The sequence below is a fragment of the Felis catus genome, chromosome C2 (assembly GCF_018350175.1).
Source record: "Felis catus isolate Fca126 chromosome C2, F.catus_Fca126_mat1.0, whole genome shotgun sequence".
In the NCBI taxonomy this organism is placed as follows: domain Eukaryota; kingdom Metazoa; phylum Chordata; class Mammalia; order Carnivora; family Felidae; genus Felis; species Felis catus.
Window position 1 is genome coordinate 55815214 of NC_058376.1, and position 22113 is coordinate 55837326.

The following is a 22113-nucleotide window of genomic DNA, read 5'->3' on the forward strand; positions in this document are numbered from 1 at the left end:
TGGAGAAGTCATAAGGAGATGCAGTGAAGAAACTGAAGAGTTCAAGCTGAACAGCTGGGGCTCAAGGTGATCACTTCCCAGCAGTGTAACTCTGAGCAAGTTTATTTTTCCCACCTCTAAGATGGGGATGAAAGGAGAACTTACCCCTCGGGTTAAAAAGAGAATTTGATGAGATGATATATGTGAAGCACGGGGCCTCAATTTCATCATGACCACAGAGAAAGAGGAAAGGCTAATCCCAGTAAAACTAACATATCCAGGCACACACACAGCATAATTTCAGAAGAATACAGTCTTACAGGGTCAGAGATAATAAATCTGGATCACATTTGCTACCCTGAAGTGGTGGAGGGAACTGCAGCTGAGCTGACGAGCTCATGAAAAATAACAAAAGAAATTTGCTGCGGTGCAAACAGATAGCCCAACACATATCATCCCCAAAGGTCCAATGGGGAGGCTACCTAAGGCATTTTGGAGAGGTCTGAAATGTTCTTAAAAAACTCCTCGTTATTTTCATGACACTTTTTTAATCTCTAGAAAATGCCTAGAGTTTTAACTGAATCCCAGTTGGAGACTTCCACAGTGCCAGATGACGTGCAAGGTCTTACCAAGAACACTCTCATTGCGTGGACTTTGAAAACGCATGGACTGCGCTGGCTAACAGGCCAAGTATAAATTAATATCAACGTGGAAAAAAAAAGGCTACAGAGGCAACACCAATGAACTACATGATCAGAAAAGCAACTGGAGATAAGGAAAACAAAACCCAAAGTACCACACAAATGACTTGGGAGCATGTTAAATGTGAGACACGGTGTGGAACACAGAGACAAACATTAAAAATGGCTAGAAAATGAGGATTATCTCAGTGAGAAAAGAAAACAAAAGAATATGTTTTCCCAAAAAACAGCTTCAATAGACCATAGGCCTTGAGGAGAAAGGAATATGAGGAGCATTCCATCAAGAATGAGGCAGAGGGAGTGGAGGAAGAAGTTAGGTAAAAGGGTGAAACAGTGGTAAGGCTGAGTGCCACAGATGAGAGGTCTCGGGAAGATGAGGGATACCATGGCCGCAGCAACCAGCAATGTCAGATTCGACAGAGACCTGAAAAGCCATCAACATTCTCGCCATTTCAAAGTTGCACAACTGTCAGGAGGACAGCCAGAGTGAGGTGAGCCCAAAATTTGGAAGAGAGGAAAAGGAAGTACGTTAATATGAAAAAAATCCATTCAAAAGGCAGACTGACAGACACAACAAAAGAATGCGCTTATCAGCATGGACCTGTTCTCCATACATTGTGAAGATACATTCCTAGGAGCACAGGTAGACACAGGGCCTGGGTTCTGGGCTAGCGCTCTTTTAGCGTTAGTCACGTTGGTAACATCGGCCCTGTCATGCATTTTAAGGGAGGTGGATATGGCAGCCTGTCTTAGCTGGAAGCCTTTTAAACATTCAGGCACATAACTCACCAGTAACTGTCAGCCTGTAATTGGCCAGCCCATGCAGATTGGCATAAAGGGTGAGAATGCATGGTGTAAGTCAGCATGTGCCTTCCAAGTGGACAGAGGCTGTGTTTATCTTACAAATGACCCAACTGCCATTATACAACAGTCTCATGAGTTTGGATAATGAAGAATCATCCCTGTGAGATGGACCCTATTTGATGTACAGAACATATATTTCTGAGCCTATTACACTTGAAAATAAGGCCCAGGGCCCCAGTAACTTCACCAAAATAATAAAACCACCTGATTATGAGGGGGTGCGAAGTATTGTGTATGGTATCGAATTGTTCTTCTCTAACTGATAACCTTTTGCAGCACTGTTAGCCCTCAGTGCCTTCCTTCTTTAAATGAGACAGGTACAGAGTCAGAATTAAAGCACGTGCACATATACACATACACATATAACACTACAAGTAGAAGATAACTAGGTATAAGCCCAGGGGTGAAGAAGAACCATTTTTTAATTTCTGAGTTTAAGAAAGTACAGACAGACAAATATTCAGAAGTAATTATGTCCCACTGAAATTCCTGCAACTACAGCCAAACAGAGAAATTAATGTGCATCTGTGGATAATGCATATTTATCCAAATTAATTAGACACACTGAGTTTGAGAACAGACTTCCTGCTAAAATCAATGGGGCACAAACAAATCCTAACACACACACACACACACACACACACACACACACACACACACACAAGTAACACAAAACTTGAGAAATATTACACGAAAAGACAACAACAATTTTAATATAAATGTCAGACCTAATTTATGAAAAAGTACTTGCTAAAAGCTATATGCAAAGCCTAGGGAGGTGACAAAGCAATGGCCATGTGGAAAACATGCCAACCAGATTCTGGAAAGCAGGCTTTGACTAGTACTGCTCACAGGTGCAGCTACATCATGGTTTGCTTCAAAGACGCAGTGTTATTTACAACACTAGTTGAGCTTTCTCTTCCTTTCTGGCTGCTGATTAAATTTTGACCCTTTTCCTTTTGAAAACAGAGTAAAACCTTGGATTTCTAGTAACTTGGTCTGAAAGTGTTCTGCAAGATGAGCAAACATTTGTAATTAATTTTAACTTGATAAATGAGCAATGTCTTGCAACATGACTAGCACGTGACACTGAACATCACATGATCACAACTGAGCCAATGGTTCTTCTCTCTCTCTCTCTTTCTCTCTCTCTCGTAGGATTATGGGTGATCATCTCCCATGCTCGGATTCTCAGTCTCAGGCCACAGTGTTTGGCAGAGATCAGTGATTTTTCAGAACGTTGGAAGGTGCCTGCAACAGGCACTAATGTATTTTTTTTGTCACTTCAAAGCACCTATGGACAGTCCTTTGCTTTTCCATACAAGAGGAAGCTTGAGAATGCTTTGCTTCAATCTAGGTCAGGCTGCCTGAAGATAGAGACCCTTTCCTCTGCTGCCTTATTGCCAGTTACATTAAATACAGTATATGACACGAGTTTATTATACTGTACTGTAGTCAGCATCGTGCAAGGGTATACAATGGCCCCCCCATGCATCAATAGGTTGAAAAGAAAGGTGGTAAGAAGGAGATGATTACAGTGGAAGTTAAGAAGGAAATCATTGAGAAGTCCAAATGAGGTGCAAGTGGCTGAAATTGAAAGATTTTATAAGAAGTCTACGTCTGCATCTTTTCCAGTGAGATTAGGGAAATGTGTAAAATGTGGGAAACAGTGCAAAATTTTATAGAAGAGCACTACCTGAAAAAGGCCGTAGCAGTGCAAGTGATGAATCTATTTAATGACAATGCAATGTCACATTTCCACAAAATCATCAAAAGGAGGCAAAAGCAAGTGTCATTGGATAAGTTCCTTGTTAAAGTTGCAGGAAAAGAAAAAGATTCCATTGAGCCAATAGACAGCAGTGATTCCGTCAGTGATAGTGAAAGCTGTACTACACAATAACCCTCGTCTCTCGTCTCCCTCACACCAGCCACAAAAATTTTCAAAGGTAAGTGCAGGTTGTTTACTTTTCTTTATATTTTGTATTTTCTTTATTATTTTGTATTATATTACAATATTGTAATCATTTTTATATGAGTATTTTTGAAGTGTGGAATGAATCAACTGAGTTTCCATTATTTCTTATGGGGAAATATGTTTTGATATGCAGGTGTTTTGGATTACAAGAATGTTTCCCGAACAAATTATGTTCACAAACCAAGGTTCTACTGTACTTTGGTGTTCCCTTTCTTCGGAACCTGGATTTAGTTGTTCCTTTTTGTCGATATAAAGGCTTTTCCTGCACCCTTTCACAAATAACATCCTTCAGATGGCTTCTTCAAACAATGATAGTTTATTGATGAAGTGATGTGATGCCTGAGAGTAAGGGGGTAGGTAAGGGATGTGGATGAGACAAGACTGGCCATGAGTGGGTCACTGCAGAGCTGGGAAATGGGCACACAGGAGCTGACTGTAGTATGTCTGAAATTTTCGGTAATGAAAATTTTTTAAAATAAAACCTCCATTATTGTTATACCATGTACTTTCTGACAATGATTTTCTGCTGATGGGCACAGAAATTAGGCTGAAGTCCGAAAACACATGTTCCTTATTGGCTCACTGGCAAATAAAACTTAATCCACAATTCCAAATAGCATTTTGAGATTTCTTACCTAAAGACAGATATGATGAGGCCAGGCCCCTTTCTAAATACTCTCTCTTATATTATCATGTCAACAAATAGCAAATGTCTAGGTGACTACAGTTACTCTTAAAGTTTAGCTATAAGCTTCTTGGTGATCAAGGTAAAAAGAGAACAATAGTGAGTAATAAAATTCATATTCTGATAAAAGGAAGCACTGAATGGATTTCTTCCTGACGTTAAATTCTAATGTCTAAATGAACTTTTAAATTATAGTACAAAGAACACTAGGTAACAAAAGGGATATCTTTAACATAGCTTCACAGATGAAGTATTCCTCAAAAGGCCAGTCCTTGGGTCAATTCTTCCTAAATACCAAAGGCTTTCTTTCATTCTTGGCTCAGTAAGGCAAAGCAACTCTGCTGGGATCTACAGTATAGTCAGATCCATAGCTCTTTGATAATGATGACTGAAGTTAGAATCAGGGATACATAATCTAGAGGAATAAACAAATATATCTGCATTTCTTGAACAGACTTTTCTAGGGCTTTTCCCAGTGGCCTAGTGTAAGTCAGTTTAGAATTATACTTTCTGGCGAGGATCTATAATATGAATTACAGAAAGGGTCATATGCTTTGGATTTGGGCATGCAGGTTTCAGGATGACCTTCAAGTTATGTATATAATTTATATGAATTTATACACTACTAAAGCTTTTTCACCTTGACAACTAAAACGAAAAGCATCATGGACTAATGGTCTGGAGGTACGATCCCAATTACATTTTCACAAGTTCAAGTAGCCTTGGGTTTGTAACTAACTTTTCTAAGTCTTGTTTCTTCACCTAAAAACTAGGTTATTCGAATAAATGTTCCAGCTACTTTGAAGTACTAATATAACATGCTTCTTGGATTCCTCTAACCTTCATGAATGGGAATAAATATCAAGGTGTCACTTAGTCGGTAAAATTTATCTCACCAGGATTATATCTGGATCGCTGTCGCTGGTTTCAACTTCGGTCAAAGCCTTACATTCTGGCACAAGATTTTTGTTCTGCTTCCTACTCATCTCCCTAGAAGAGGCCTATGGCAGGATATCAACAAAAAATACATGAGAGTTAGCAGCAATCACTGGTACACATTAAATCACCTTTATTCAGCTTCTGTTAACTTCTGCACAGAAGCAAACTTCTGTAGGATAAATAGGACATTCAATATCTGATATTTGCCCTCAAGAAGTATATGATGTAAGTAAGTACTTACAAAAGTTAAATGACAATATACAATAAAGTAAAACTATCATCAGGCAGATTAAGCATGAAATGAGTGCTGTAGACTATGGGGATCAACAGTGAATCAAAGGGCTTGTAGTAGTTTGCAAACAATCTCCCTGAATTATTGCCCATACACTGAACATTATAAATAATGTCTCATATGGATAGACACATTGTTCTTAAAATTTATGTAGATGTTGCTGGGGGGACATAAGATATCATTCATTTCAAAATATCTATGATGGCTTTCTCTTATGTAGTTCTTATTTTATTTTATTTTATTTTATTTTATTTTATTTGAGAGTGAGAGAGACAGAGGGAGGGCAAGTGAGAGAGCAGGGGAAGGGCATAGAGAAAGGGGGACAGAGGATGTGAAGCAGGCTCCTCACTGACAGCAGCGAGCCCTATGCAGGGCTCAGACTCACGAACTACAAGATCATGACCTGAGCCAAAGTTATACACTCAATCAACTGAACCATCCAGGTGCCCCTTTATATAGTTCTTAACCAACAGATCCTAGGCATGTCTAGTATTATGTGAGATGTCTGCGGTAATTTCTTGAAAAGATATCCTCATACTTAAAAAGGTGGGAAAACAGCTGATATGAAACATTTATGATACAGGGAAAGGTCTCCTTTGATTGGCATGGCTAAAGGTAGACTCTCAGCTTCTCGAGAGCAAGAACTGTGTCAGTCTCTGAGTCCTAAGCACCTGGCCCAGCATAAATGCTTAGTATATGTTTGCTCAGTGAATTAACAAAGGACATTGAGAGAAAATTAAAAGGAATTAAAAGATGCAGATGTAGGAAACAATAAGAGTATTATTTTTATTGGGACCCTTGCTTTCAGGAAATGGGGACAAAGTTGTTTAGCATAAAGGAAGGGGAAACTTCTGAGAAATACAAGACTGTGATAAAAACAATTCTCTAGGAAGAACAATTAATTAATTACCTCTGTTAATAAAGCTGAACTGTGGTACATTTAAGCTAAAACATTAGCTAATGCGAGAGCCATTGTTATCAAGCTTTTGGGAAACATTACAAGATTTACATGGAGCATATCTGCCTTCCTAATTCCATTTACTTAGGCTAATGTTAAAATTAATTACACTCCCTGCACTTCCTCTGGTAGTGGTAATGCTCAGTGTATTTACTGGACAGGATGTTAGAAGTTTATTGGAAATAACCCTCAACTGATTGAAAGTTGTTTCAACTGCACTTTAAAATTCGGTTAAATTCATTTTTCAAATGTTTATAGAGAATTCCACAGTCTCCTCATCTATCTTCTTCAATTCTTAATCTAGACTTCAAATATTTTAAGAGAATGAGCTACCCAAAAATGGAATGAGAAAGGCTACCTTGGCAGGTAGTAAGTTTCTGTCACTAAAGATTTTTCTAAGAGTCTATACACCATTTGCCAAAGATTTTACAAAAGAATGTGTGAGATATTTTTGCAGCACAACAATTATTCAGAATAATTCCTTTTGAAAGAACCATGCTGAAAATATCTTGTCTCCTACAGTGCTTAACACAGTATCTTTACACAGGGTGAAGTTCGGTGGATATTTGCTGATCAAATCAGTTTATTGCTTCCAGTGTCTATGGTAATTTATTTGAATATTTTCTCTGGTGGCCCATCTCTACTCTTTAAGGGTAAATTTAATTTTAGGGAAGACTAAAAAGGCATTAGAAATCAAATTTGATGAAGAAGGCAGATAACCTAGGCAATGAATTTCGGCTAACAAAAGATTTTAACCGGTAGTGAGATACTGCCTGTAACCGCTTAGCACTGAATCTGGCACAGGTAAATGCCCACTCAGTTGGAGGTATTCTTATTATTATAAGCTGAATCTAAGAGCAAGTTCTCAAAATGGAATTAAGCTAGAGTAACATTCTAAGAATAAAAGTGTAGTGAGTCTTTTAAAAGAAGCAAACTCACTTGGGAATTACGTGGTGGTTCATTTGTTAAAATCAGTCTCAACACTTAATTGTATTATCGACATTACATCCTATTTTTCAGAATCTCAACTAGAGGGGTAACTACCGATTATGAAATAAAGCTAAGCATTTTTGCTATAAAGGCATTGAATGCAAAATCCTCAAGGTTACAGGCTTATCCTATATGCATAGTCTCTCTTAAACACAGATTTTAAATCCTTTTCCCATCCAGGCAGTTTCTGGGGTCCTTCAGTTGGTTGAACTCTCCACACACTGTGCTGATGTGCTGATATTTGCCACCTGATTTTCCTCCAAAAGAGAATAGAGAAGAAAAAATAGAAATTGGGACCCTGACCTGGAAAGTCAGATGACAATGTATATGCTATAATTAGAGAGCTTTAAAAATGTGAAATGAAGCAAAACTTTTACCCAATGCTATTTCTAGAATAAGTGAATTACTATACATTTTGTGACTAAGAAAAGAAAAACAAAGACCTGGGATCTCTTGGCTAGTCTGACGTTTTCTGGCAGGGCTGCTGGATGTCTCTGCTGTTGAGGTTTTGCTTTCTTCTGCATAGACTTCTTCATAATGTTAGCTTCTGCAATGTACTCCACCTCAGAGTCTGTCCCTTCTGTGTTTTTTTTCTGGCCTCTGTGGCTGACAGAAAGCTCAAAGGACGCAAGAGACTCCTGCTTCAAGTCCTGGCCCCAAGGCCTGACTTTCTCAGTTTTTGTATTTTCCTTGAATAACAAAGAACATGTTTTCATTATTTGGTAGCCATCTTATTTATAATTAATTGTCATCTCCCTCAAAACCTTATGAAATGAGGTGATACTTATTACTAATAAACACTTTAAAAAGCAGAAATGTAGAAAACAGACTTTAGCACTGTTTTAGCTCATTCAGAATTTGATTCAGCAGAGCTGGGGTGAGTCCAGAAATCTTTTGATTCTAAAGATGGCAGAAAAGTACAAACTGAGAATGTGGTATGCTTCCTGACTTCCTCCCCACAGCAACTTACTTGCCTTTGGTTCCCTGGTGTGTATACATCAGTAATCTATTTATCTTAAAGGCTGGATGGGGTCTATCAATCCTGTATTCATCTTACCTGCCTGTTAAGAAATATGGATAACTACATAGGGGCACGTGTACCACAATGTTTATAGCAGCGCTTTCAACAATAGCCAAATTATGGAAAGAGCCCAAATGTCTATCCACTGATGAATAAAGAAGATATGGTTTATATATATAATGGAATACTACTTGGCAGTGAGAAATAATGAAATCCTGCCATTTGTAGCAATGTGGATGGAACTGGAGGGTATTATGCTAAGTGAAATAAGTCAGTCAGAGAAAGGCAGATATCATATGTTTTCACTCATATGTGGAATTTGAGAAACTTAACAGAAGACCATGGGGGAAGGGAAGGGAAAAAATAGTTTCAAACAGAGAGGGAGGCAAGCCATAAGAGACTCTTAAACACAGAGAACTGAGGGTTGATGGGGCAGGGGGGTGGGTAGGGAGGAGGGGAAAATGGGTGATGGGCATTGAGGAGGGCACTTGTTGGGATGAGCACTGGGTGTTGTATATAAGCAATGAACCACGGGAATCTACCCCCAAAGCCAAGAGCACACTGTATACACTGTATGTTAGCTAACTTGACAATAAATTATATTAAAAAAAAGATTGGAAAATTCAAAAACTAAAATTAAATTAAAATTAAAATAAATTAAATTAAAATTAAAATTAAAATGTCAGCCCTAAACCTGGTCTAAAATAATGTACTTCTGGGGCACCTGGCTGGCTCAGTTGATAAAGCATCTGACTCTTTGATCTCAAGGTCATGGAACCTACTTTAAAAAAATAAATAAAAAATAAAAAATAAAAAATGAATAAATAAAAGTGTAGAGTTTTGCATGTGTGCATGCATGTGCGTGCTTGTGTGTAATTGGTATAACCGGAAAGCCCTAAAGTTTAAAAAAAATTCCCTCTAAACTCTAAATTTTAGATAATAACAGACATTTGAAGGATATAATGTAATATGACATTTAGGAAACACAAGGAACAATGTAGGAATTAATAACATATTTTTAGGCTGATATATAGCCATAAATTAAAGCAATCTATGTATATGATTATGTATATGTATATATGTATATATGTATATATAAAACCATAGAAAATATGGGAAATATATTAAAACATTTAAAATGGTCATCATCTCCAGACAGTAGGACAATGGGTATTTAAATTTTCTTATTTATACTTTATCTTCTAAGTTCTTCCTAATAAACATGTATCACTCTAATAAAAAAAATGGCAATTAAAAATATGTATTAGTGCTTCACTAACCGAACCATGATGACATTTAGCCCTTGATGAAGTCTTACTCTTCAAATGGGAAACATGACACAAATGGCTAAATCCTACTTTAATTACTCACCTTAGATGCTGAAGTTCGGCAGGTAGTAGTGAACTCCATGATTCTTCTTGTTGGTATAAACTGAGGCTTTTATGAAAAAAAATCATTAGATCAATGTAAGTAAAAGTAACTTTCAATATGAATATTATAATAATTAAATATTCTTCATTTCTTAAAGACATTTCAAGATTGTATACCCTCAGGGTGACTGGGTGGCTCAGTCGGTTAAGTGACTTTGGCTCAGGTCATGATCTCACAGTTTGTAAGTTCGAGTCCCGCATCAGGCTCTGTGCTGACAGCTCAGAGCCTGGATCCTGCTTCAGATTCTATGTCTCCCTGTTTCTCTGCCCCTCTCCCACTCATGCTCTCTCTCTCTCTCTCTCTCTCTCTCTCTCTCTCTCTCTCTCTCAAAAATAAATAAACATTAAAAAATAAAAATTAAAACAAAAAGATTGCATACCCTCACTGATAATTACTAAGGGGTCCCTTTCAGAGTAGATCTACTGCAGCAATGTTCTGATTAGGGATGACTGGATAACATAAGAGAAGGCAATGACTTGTCAAAGCATTACAGATCAGATGTCTCATGAGCAATTTCAGGGTACCACTGTATCAAACATGTCTCCACAGCCCCTGTACCCTTTCTCTGGAGACTCTTTATTCCCTGTTTGCAGGTCCCAGCATCTGGACTAAATCCTGACCTTCAGCAATAGCTCTGTTTAGTTCAGAGCTCGAGGCCTGAGCCTGAAGGGACTTCTGACGGTAGACAGGCCTTAACTGTGTCCCTAATAACTGGATGCTGCATTGTACTCATAGGCACAGCTAGAGAGAGAGGAAGCATCTGCTCTCCCTGAAAAATAAGTACCTTTTAAGCTAGTATTTTGATGTCATGATGGGCACGTTAAAAGGATGAGATGTTGACTAAATACACAGAGAAAAGATAAAGAGTAATACAGGCCCTGTACCCCATGCTCAGGTTCACTCCCCTTCGGAATAGACCCTGGTAAGGGGGTCTGTCTGGACCTCCTTTGTGTAGTACAGCCATTAATGTTTACTGAGCCACAAACACCAATGTGATAACCAGCTCAGTGGCCAGATTCTCTAGGACATAAAATTTACTTTCCTCTTCCAATTTCCCCTGAAATTGGGAGTCCTGGATGATTGAGGGTTGGCTCTGCTCTCTGCTGAAAAATTTTCGGATGTGGATGGTTTAGAGTTTGAAATGGTGCCTTTTTCCCTGTCTTGAGATCCGGATGCCTCTTGGAACATTCTATAAACTGCTGGTACCCTTCAAGACAACTCTTCCAAAGCTGAATTCATTATTTCCTTTTATATCTGCACCCACTTTCAACCAGTACTTCCTAATACATTCCCTCTTTTCACCAGTGACATCACCAAACACCCAGTTACCCAAGCTAGGTTATCCTTGGTTAATCATCACCCTCAACCCTCTCCACCTAATCAGTGATAAAGTCCTGTGGATTTCTTCTCTTAAATCTTTTTTTTTTTAATTTTACACTAGCCTCAAGTCACCATATTGTTTAAAGCTTTTTATCATCTCTTGATTGAACAATTTTCTATAATCCTGTTTTTCTTGCTTCTAGTTCACTTCCCCCTCATCCACCAAGGGAGAATTAATTGCTTTATTTTCTATGCCCCCGTGGCATTATTTCTTTTTAGATATTTATGTAGAAAATATATTCACATGAAGCAATATACATTTTTAAAAGTACGTATTTTTTAGAAATCTCCTGATTACTCCATTCTTCATTTGTCCAGTTCACATTCCACTGCTGTTACTTTTCTGTTTATCTTTCCAGACATCTGTTTATACCTCATACGGAAGCATATATAAGTTTTCCCCACAGATTTGAGGTATGCAAAAATGGTAGTATATTATACATACAGTCTGCATCTTGCTTTTTCACTTAAGGATACATCCTAGAGATCTTTCTCCATTAGTACTTAAAAAGCTTCTTCATTTCCTATTACAGATGTATTATATCCCAATAAATTGCATAAAAAATTATTTAACCAGACCTGTTAATAAACATTTAAGTCTTCTTAATATTGTACTCTACAAAGTATGTTGTAATGATGTGTAAAATAGGTAATTTTGTAAATAGTTAATTCATATTTGTGTATGTATATGTAATCAGTTTCTAAAAGTCCAATTTCTGGATCAAAAGGTACATGCATTTGTAACTTTGATAAACACTGTTACATTGTCTCCACAAGGCTTTTTGGTGGCTCAGCATACAGTCATCCTTGTGACTATTTCAAGAGCACTGATAAAAAGTACAGTCTCTATTTTGAGAGTACAGAGTATATATCAATTATATATACCTTATTATTACAGATGTTGGATTGTTTTGTATTTCTAGGCTGAGAGAAAATTAAAGTTTCCTATTACTAGCACGATTGACTCTTTTTCCATGTACCATTTGTAGGTTTTTGCTTTATGGAACTAAACACTACATTAGCTGATGTGAGAGATTTGTAATTGATACATCTTTATTGCATATTGAAGACTTTAGTTTAATTAAATGCCCTTCCTTGGACATTTAATGTTTTTTCCCCTTGATTTCCAAACTGATATTAAGCTGGGCCACTATACTTGTACATTTGTTTGAAATAACATTTTCAATTTTTCTGAATTGTCACTTTAGATGCATGTCTTGTGTATAGCACAGGATTGAACTTTGCTTTGTGATGTAACCTAAAGTTCCTTGCCCTTTATTAACATAAGGTTTAGGCCATTCATATTTGTTGATACCATATATGTGGTTGGTATTAGTTGTCATATTATTTTATTTTGTTTTTATAATTTGTCTTAAATTTTTAATGATACAGTCCATTTTCTTTGTTTTACCTGATATAATGCAGGTTGTGGGGTTTTTGTTTGTTTTTGTTTTTGTTTTTTGCCTATTGGCTACCAACAATGATAATTTTTTTAAATTTTTATTTTATTTTATTTTTTCAATTTACATCCAAGTTAGTTAGCATATAGTGCAACAGTGATTTCAGGAGTAGATTCTTTAATGCCCCCTCCCACAACCCCTCCAGTAACCCTTGGTTTGTTCTCCATATTTAAGAGTCTCTTATGTTTTGTCTCCCTCCCTGTTTTTTTTTATTCCTTTTGCTTCCCTTCCCTTTTGTTCATCTGTTTTGTCTCTTAAAGTCCTCATATGAGTGAAGTCATATGATATTTGTCTTTCTCTGGCTGATTTCACTAGAGGTAGTATAATACCCTCTAGTTCCATCCATGTAGTTGCAAATGGCAAGATTTCATTCTTTCTGATTGTTGAGTAATACTCCAGTGTGTGTGTGTGTGTGTGTGTGTGTGTGTGTGTATACATATATCCATTGTGTGTGTGTATGTATATATATATACATATATACATATGTGTGTGTGTATACACACACACACACACACACACACACACACACACACCACATCTTCCTTATCCATTCATCCATTGATGGACATTTTGGCTCTTTCCATACTTTGGCTACTGTACATAGTGCTCCTATAAACATGGGGTGCATGTGTCCCTTTGAAACAGCATACCTATATCCCTTGGATAAACACCTGGTAGTGTAATTGCTGGGTTGTAGGGTAGTTTTATTTTTAATTTTTTGAGGAACGTCCATACTCTTTTCCAGAGTGGCTGCACCCCCAGTTTGCATTCCCACCAGCAGTGCAAAAGAGATCCTCTTTCTCCTCAGCCTCTCCAACATCTATTGTTGCCTGAGTTGTTAATGTTAGTTATTCTGATAGGTGTGAGGTGGTATCTCATTGTGGCTTTGATTTGTATTTCCCTGATGATGAGTGAGGTTGCGCATTTTTTCATGGGTTGGTTGGCCATCTGGATGTCTTCTTTGGAGAAGTGTCTATTCATGTCTTTTGCCCATTCCTTCAATATATTATTTGTTTTTTGGATGTTGACTTTGATAAGTTCTTTATAGATTTTGGATACTAACCCTTTATCTGTTATGTCGTTTGCATATCTTCTCCCATCCCATTGGTTGCCTTTTAGTTTTGCTGATTGTTTCCTTTGCTGTGAAGAAGCTTTTTATTTTGATGAAGTCCCAATAGTTCATTTTTGCTTTCGTTTCCCTTGCCTCCAGAGATGTGTTGAGTAAGAAGTTGCTGTAGCCAAGATCAAAGAGGTTTTTGCCTACTTTCTCCTTGAGGATTTTGATGGCTTCCTGTCTTACATTTAGGTCTTTCATCCATTTTGAGTTTATTTTTTTGTATGGCATAAGAAAATGGTCCAGGTTCATTTATCTGCATGTCACTGTCCAATTTTCCCAGCACCACTTGCTGAAGAGACTGTCTTTATTCCACTGGATATTCTTTCCTGCTTTGTCAAAAATCAGTTGGCCATACATTTGTAGGTCCATTTCTGGGTTCTCTATTCGGTTCCATTGATCTGTCTGTTTTTGTGCCAGTACCATACTATCTTGATGATTACAACTTTGTAATACAGCTTGAAGTCCGGGATTGTGACGCCTCCTGCTTTGGTTTTCTTTTTCAAGATTGCTTTGGCTATTTGGGGTCTTTTCTGGTTCTATACAAATTTTAGGATTGTTTGTTCTAGCTCTGTGAAGAATGCTGGTGTTATTTTGATAGGGATTGCATTGACTATGTAGATTGCTTCGGTAGTATAGACATTTTAACAGTATTTGTTTTTCCTATCCAGGAGCATGGAATTTTTTTTCCTTTTTTTTTTTTTTTTTGTCTTCTTCAATTTCTTTCATAAGCTTTCTAAGTTTTCAGTGTATACATTTTTCACCTCTTTGGTTAGATTTATTCCTAGGTATTTTATGGGTTTTTATGCGATTGTAAATAGGACCGATTTCTTGATTTCTCTGTTGCTTCATTGTTGGTGTATAGGAATGCAAATGATTTCTGTGCATTGATTTTATATACTGCAACTTTGCCGAATTCATGAATCAGTTCTGGCAGGTTTTTTTGGTGGAATCTTTTGGGTTCTCCATATAGAGTATCATGTCATCCGAGAAGAGTGAGAGTTTGACCTCCTCCTGGTTGATTTGGATGCCTTTTATTTCTTTGTGTTGTCTAATGTCTGAACAATGATAATTTTATAAAACTCTTATTCTTAGTTCTTTAGTTCTTAGTTATTTAGTTCTTTAGTTATTTAGTTCTTATTCTTTAGTTCTTAGTTATTCTTAGTTCTATAGATACTGAGACAGTATCTATAAGTTTCCTACTCTGGATGAAGATAAAATTTGTTTATTTCATCTCCTCTCTTTTCTTCAGCTGTCTGATATTTACTGACTTTCTCTTTCTCAGTATTTACATCAGTACGGAAAAGTATGCTTAAATTTCAGTGATACTTCTTGGTCTTCTATGACAGACAAATCTTCTATGGTGAACAAATCACCATTCACCTTTCATCTTTGGCTTCCTTTGTTTTGTTAGTTGAATTTCTAGATTGCCAGGACATTTACATTCAGTTTGATACCTAATGTCACATATGTTTGAGACTACAGTTTAACTATATTTACAGCCTATAGCCTATAATTAAATACAGTAAATGATTATATTCAGGTTTTTTGGTATAGAATTTTCAGATGTCTCTTGGCTGGTTGAAATTTGATCTTTACTTGTTTTTCTCAAAAAGGGATTCTTTTTTTCAAAACTTTTTGTTTGTAGGCTTTTTATTTGAAGAATGGTGTGCTGAATATAAAATTCTTGGTTTACACCTCCTTTCCTTGAGAATCTTACAGTTTTTACTTCCTATCACTTGAGCTTTTTATTTTTGTAGAAAATTTGAAGCCAATCTGAACTTTTTTGTCTCTATAAGTGATTTGATCTTTATGCCTATTCATCAAAACATATTATCTTTTGCTGTACAGTTGAGTAACTTTTCTAGGATATGTCTTATTGTTGACTATTCTGGGATAGTTTACCCTACCATGCAGTGTACTGTTTCAGATATGTAGCTTCAAGGTTTTTGGTTTTGTTTGAATTAAAAGTTTTCCTGACTTATATCTTTAAAAGTGTGTCCTTCCCTTACTTTTTCCCTGGGTATTCCAATTATGCTAATACTGAATCTCCTTTTTCTACTTCTATTATCATTTTCTTTGTAACTATAAGTAAGCCCTTCCTAATTTCTATTCATTTTATTTGCTTTTTCACATTTATCCTCTATACCAGGGGATAGCAAACTTTTTCTGTAAAGGGCTAGATAGTAAATATTTTAGACTTTGTAGACCACTATAGTCTCTGTTGCATGTTCTTCTTTTTTCAATCATCCAATAACATAAAAATTACTTTCAGTCTAAGGGCCATACATGAATAGGTAGTGAGCTAGATCTGGTTAATGGGTAATAGTGTGCTGACCCCCACTCTATATTTCCACTGTGTTGGGGCACCTGGGTGGCTCAGTCGGTTAAGCATCCAACTTTGGCTCAGGTCATGATCTCACGGTTCATGGGTTCAGGCCCTGCGTCAAGCTCTGTGCTGTCAGCTCAGAGCCTGGAGCCTGATTTGGATTCTGTCTCCCTCTTTCTCTGCCCCTCCCCCACTTGTGCACACACACACTCTCTCTCTCTCTCAAAAATAAACATTAAAAATTTTATATTCCCACTGTGTTTATCAGAGTGATAATCTGCCTTTGTAATTCTTTCCAATTGTATGATTTATTTTTCCTATTTCTTCCTTGAGTTCTACCAAATCATTTTTTAACTGTACTGTTTCTTTGTATTTCAACATCTCTTCCTAAATACTTATATTTCTTCTTTGAGGTCTTCCTTCATAAAAATAACTTTTTAAAAAAAATTTTTTTACTAAGTAAAAACTTGTTTCTAAATGTGTGTGTAAAATTTCCTTCTGATCTGTGTCAACTTTTTTTACATTTCCAGCTATATTGAGATATAATTTGACATATAATTCATTGCACATAACTCAAGTGTACAATGTGATAAGATCTGACATATGTATAAAGTCATCATAATCATCAAGAAAATGAACATACTTATCATGCCCAAAAGTTTCCTTGTGCTCCTTTTGGCCCTCTCTACACCCCTTCCTACCCCCATCCAATCCATGGGCAACCACTGATCTGCTTTCTCTCAATATAGATTACCTTCATTTTCTAGAATGATTAAGTGGAATCATAAATTATGCATTTTTTTCTGGTTCTTTCACTGGGAAGAACTATTTTGAAATTACTATGTGTTGTTGTGTGGATGAGTGGTTCATTGCTTTCTACTGATGTAGAAAGTATTCCACTGATTGGACAGACCATAATTTGTCTTTTGGGTGGTTTTAAATGTAAGCTTTTACATTTAAGCTTATGGCCCATTTCAAGATAATTTTAGTACTGAGGTAAGAGTCAAGGTCCATTATTTGGGGGACATAGGGCTATCCAAGTGTTTTGGTATCATTTGTTGAAAGGTTGCTCTTTCTCCCACTGAAACGCATTAGTCCCTTTATTGAAAAACAACTGAACATATATGTGTGAGTCTATTTTTGGATTCTCATTCTACTGCTCTATTTGTCTCCTTTCACATCAATACCACACTGTCATGATTGCTGCAGGTTTATAAGTCTTGAAATTAGGTAATGTCAGTCCACCAACTGTTCTATTTCAATGCTATTTTGATTACTGTTGTCATTCCACATGATTTGGGAACATTTGCAATTTCTACCAAAAACAAATCTTGCATAAATTTTGACTGAGGTTGGGTTAAGTCTATAGACCAGTTGGGGAGAACTGACATCTTAACAATATTGGATCTACAAACCCATGAACATAGGTTATCTCTCCATTTATTTGTCTCATGTAATTTTTTCAGCAATGTTTTGTAGTTTCCAGTGTACAGGCCTTGCATATTTTTTTGTTAAATCTCTCCCTAAGTATTTCACATACTTTTTAAATTTTTTATTGACTCTCCTTCCTATAGTAGTTCATATATTTTAATGTTACTGTACATAGTATTGTTTTTTATTTTAATTTTCAATTTCTTGCTGCTAGTATGTAGAAATAGTTGATTTTTATATACTAATTTTGTGCCCTGCAACCTTGCTAAGCTCCCTTCACTAGTTTTAGTAACTTTTTTTATAGATACCATCTGACTTCGTACATAAACTGTCACAACTAAAAAGAAAAACAGTTTGCCTCTTCATCTGCAATCTGAATGCCTTTTGTTTCTTTTTCTTACTTTCTTTTTTCTTAGGTTTTTTAATTATTATCTCAAGTTAGTTAACATACAGTATAGTATTACCTTCAGGAGTAAAACCCAGTGATTCATCTCTTACATATGACACCCAGTGCTCATCCCAATAAGTGCCCTCCTTGATGCCCACCTGTTACCATTTACCCTTCTCTCCCAACCACCACCCCCATCAACCCTCAGCTTGTTCTCTGTATTTAGGAGCCTCTTATGGTTTGCCTCCCTCTCTGTTTCTGTCTTATTTTTCCTTCTCTTCCCCTGTGTTCATCTGTTAAGTTTCTCAAATTCCACACATGAGTGAAATTATATGACATCTGTTTTTCTCTGACTTATTTCGCTTAGCATAATATACTCTAGTTCCAACCACATTGTTGCATCTTTTTCTTACTTTCTTGCACTGCCTAGAACTTCCTATCTAATGCTGAACTGTGGTGAGAGCAAACCTTGCTTAATTCCTGATCGTAGGAGAAGACAATTTAGTTTTTCACTACTAAGCACAATTCTACCTGTCAGGTTTTTTTTGTAGATTTCCCTTTATCACATTGAGACAGTTTTCTTCTGCTCCTGATTTGATGTGAGTTTTTATCAGAAGTGGATGTAGTTGCTTCTTTTTTGTCATATCATTTATATTTTACTGGGTTTTCCTTTTTTTCTTATGGATTCTTATTTTTATGTTATATATTTATATTTTGTCTTGTTCATATTTTACTGGAATCTTTTTTTTCTTTTTGTATGACATCTTGTTTAGCTGCTATACTAGCTCATTTCTTAAACATATAAGAGTTAGGATTTCCAGGACTAGATCTTTCCCCGAGTTTTCTATAGAAAGGGAGGACAAGATTCTAGGCAAGTTTGCCCTCCACCCCAAGCCAAACTTCTTTTCTTCTCATCTCCACACATACACATACACACAGCTTCTGCAAATACAGCTTTTGAGTACTTTCATGTGCATTTCACATCTACTTCTATGAATCAGAGTAAGTCCAGTAGGGTTCTTGTTGCCTCCTGGCTAAAGTAGATGATGGCTAGAGCTTTTCCATCTCCAGAAGTACCCTTTTTCACTAAGAGTATTTGTATTAATTCTTTAGATGTGCTACTGCTAGGCTGTTTCTTCCACTTCTTTCCCCTGCCTCCTGTGGATTTCCTGTAGTATCTTGGCAGCTTCGAGCAGCCCCGAGCAATACGTTAGTATATATGTCTTCTAGTATGACTGAAATTTGGGTTCACATTTTTGTTTTCTGTTTTCCTTGTTGCTCTTAGAAGGCTTCCAGAAGTAGAATCGGAAAATGCTAAGTCTGTATAGCCACATTTATAGCAGAAGTCTCCGATTGTAACACTTCTACCTCCCTTTATCATGGTATGGATCACACTTAGTTGTATGCTAACATGCATGTCTCTCTCGATAGATTGGAAACTTCCAAACACATGTTTTATGTGCAATACCTAACAATGTTTAGCACTTTACAGGTACTCAATAAAATGTTGATGATTGAAAAGATAAAGAGATGCCCCCGGAGCCCATAGCTCATCTATTCCACACAGCTGAAACACTGCCACAAGCTTATTCTACATGCATAATACGACTACTTCTCACTCTCGTTGGATATTATCGCCTCTTTGAGATGCTTTGCATTAAATGCCCGTATACACTCTCTTCCAATGCTTGCATCACCCTAGGATGAGTTTTGTTCCTGATACCGCAAAATGGATCGAGCCTAGCCTAGTGACACTATATGTATGATACAGTTCAATTATTTAGGTTTGTATCATTTTGGGTACTGGCTTAAAGATCATCACTTTTTGCTATATAATTTTATTGTAATGACTTTCAACCTCTACTAATCACATCACTAAACTAAAATTGTGAGTAAACAAAAACTTTTACAAATTCCATAAACTTTCCTCTTCTATATTAATTTCAGAGTTGTGTTTCCACAGAACTTTAGACATTACAGAAAAACGCAGCAAAAATTAAAATGTCTCAACTACACTTTGAACAGAAACACATCAATAATGCTAGTCAAATAAAATATTTTAAGGCGATACAGAAGCCAATACCAGACACTGAAATGACCTCCAGATGCCAGTAGTAATGCCTCCAGATGAAGGCAAAATTCACTCATAATTGGAAGAACACAGTAGTAGTTAGGGAAAGAGGCATTCAAAGACAGCCACACTGAAGATCTTCCTTTCCCTGCATGGCTCTATACCCAGAAAGTTTCACTACAGTCAATGAGTCATTTCACTGTATCTACAGTAAAGGTACACCATATCCTTAATATGTTGGGTCCAATTCTCTTACGAGTCCTGTTTTATCTTTCTCCTCAATTTCATCACATACTTCACCGTGGAATTCCAGGAACTGCTCAAATTAAGTGAACTTACACCAATCTTTCTGTCCCTTAAACACTATCCAGCTCTGAAATCCTTTTGCTTCCTTATAATTTACAGTTCTCCTATTTCTCTCAGGATTATTAATGTTCTTCATAGCTACTGAAACTTTTATTCCTTCAGTTCTTCTCTTTTCTCTCAATCTGCCACACCCCCTCTTGGCTTCCTTTCCATTCCCCATTCTGCCTGAGAAAAACAGTTCATCACTTCAGCTATGCTTGGCCACACCCAACACAATAAACCCCAGCCTTAAATCAATCAGATCATTGATCATTTTCCCCGTGTGCTCAGCAATTTCAGGCTGTAAAGTTTGCATTACTGCTGAAAACACACCATAAAAAAAAGGCCTGGTTCTCATCCTCTCCGGACTTATTGTTTTATTCATCCTTGGTTAGCTTCTGTGCCCCTTGACAAAGGTTGTTTCAAATCTTCATCATGCTCTGCACACAAAGCTTGCCTCTTTCACCATCAGCAGATGGCCCTGACTCTTCTTTAGAAAAAAACAAAACTAGGTATTAGGTGTGTATGAACCCCCTGACATTCTCTCCCACAATCTCAGAGGGAAAAAATGTCTCTCCTCTTACCCTAACTTAAACTCTCTAACTGCGTCCAAGTAATCCTTCCTGTCTTTGCTGAAATCTTTCTGTATCAGTCAGGCCTCACGTGTGCTATGAGTCTCACTGGCTCCCTTCTTAGTCCAGAAACATTGTCAAACTTCTCCTAACTACAAATTTACCTCAACCCTACCCCCCTAACCCTTTAGCCACAACCCTTTCTCTGCCCCTTCAATACAAAGTTTCTTTTAAGAGTAGCTTATTACTCATGGCTCCCACTTCTTTCCTTTCTGACCCCTCAACCTACCTGGCTTCCTCTCTGAAACTTACCTCATTTATCTGAGCAGTGGCCTTTAAATAAAAACCAATGGATCAAGACAATGAGAAGATACGCCACAGACTTGGAGAAAATATTTACACAAGAAACATCTCATAAACAATGGTTATCCAAAATATATGCAAAAAGCAAATCTCTTAAAATTCAGTCAATAAGAAAACAATCCAATTTAAACATAAGCCAAAAATCTTGAGAGTTCACCAAAGACACACAGATGGAAACTAAGTATATTAAAATATGCTCCACATCACAGGTCATCAGGGAAATGTAAATCAAAACGACACCGCTGCGCATCTATTAGAGTGGCCAAAATCTAAAACATTGAACACCAAATACTGGTGAAGATGTGGAGCAACAGGAGCCATCGTTCACTGTTGGTAGGAAAGCAAAATGGCACAGCCACTCTGGAAGACAGCTTGGCAGTTTCTTAGAAAGCTAAATAGACGATCCAGCAATAGCGCTTCTTGGTGTCTGCCCAAAAGAGTTGAAAATCTACATCCAAACAAAACTTCCACATGGATGTTTATAGCGGCTTTATTTAAAATTTCCCAACCTTGGAAGTAACTAGGATCTACTTTGGTAGGTGAACGGATAAACTGGTGTATCCAGCAATGAAATATCATGCAGTGATAGGAAGAAATGAGCTATAAAGCCATGAAAAGATATAAGGAAACTTAAGTGCATATTACGACGTGAAAGAAGCCAATCTAAAAAGTCTACATACGATTTATGACTCCTCCTACACAACATCCTGGAAAACACAAAACTATGGAGACAGTAAAGAGATCACGGGTTGCCAGGGGTTGAGTGGAAAGAGATAAACAAAGCACAGAGTAAGTATTTTTAGGGCAATAAGTATATTCTGCATG

The 22113-nt window shown here is 36.9% G+C and overlaps 1 protein-coding gene across 4 annotated transcripts in view; it reads right to left on the bottom strand.

Moving 5' to 3' along the window:
• MORC1 (MORC family CW-type zinc finger 1) overlaps positions 1–22113 on the bottom strand; it is a 167047-nt gene that overhangs the window by 35954 nt on the left and 108980 nt on the right. For all 4 annotated transcript variants that reach the window (XM_019839671.3, XM_045036903.1, XM_045036902.1 and 1 more), the window contains 3 exons: positions 9776–9841; positions 7827–8072; positions 5101–5205 (listed from right to left, as the gene is read on the bottom strand). In XM_019839671.3, coding sequence (XP_019695230.2) covers positions 5101–5205; positions 7827–8072; positions 9776–9841 — 417 coding nt within the window. The remainder of the gene's footprint in view (positions 1–5100; positions 5206–7826; positions 8073–9775; positions 9842–22113) is intronic.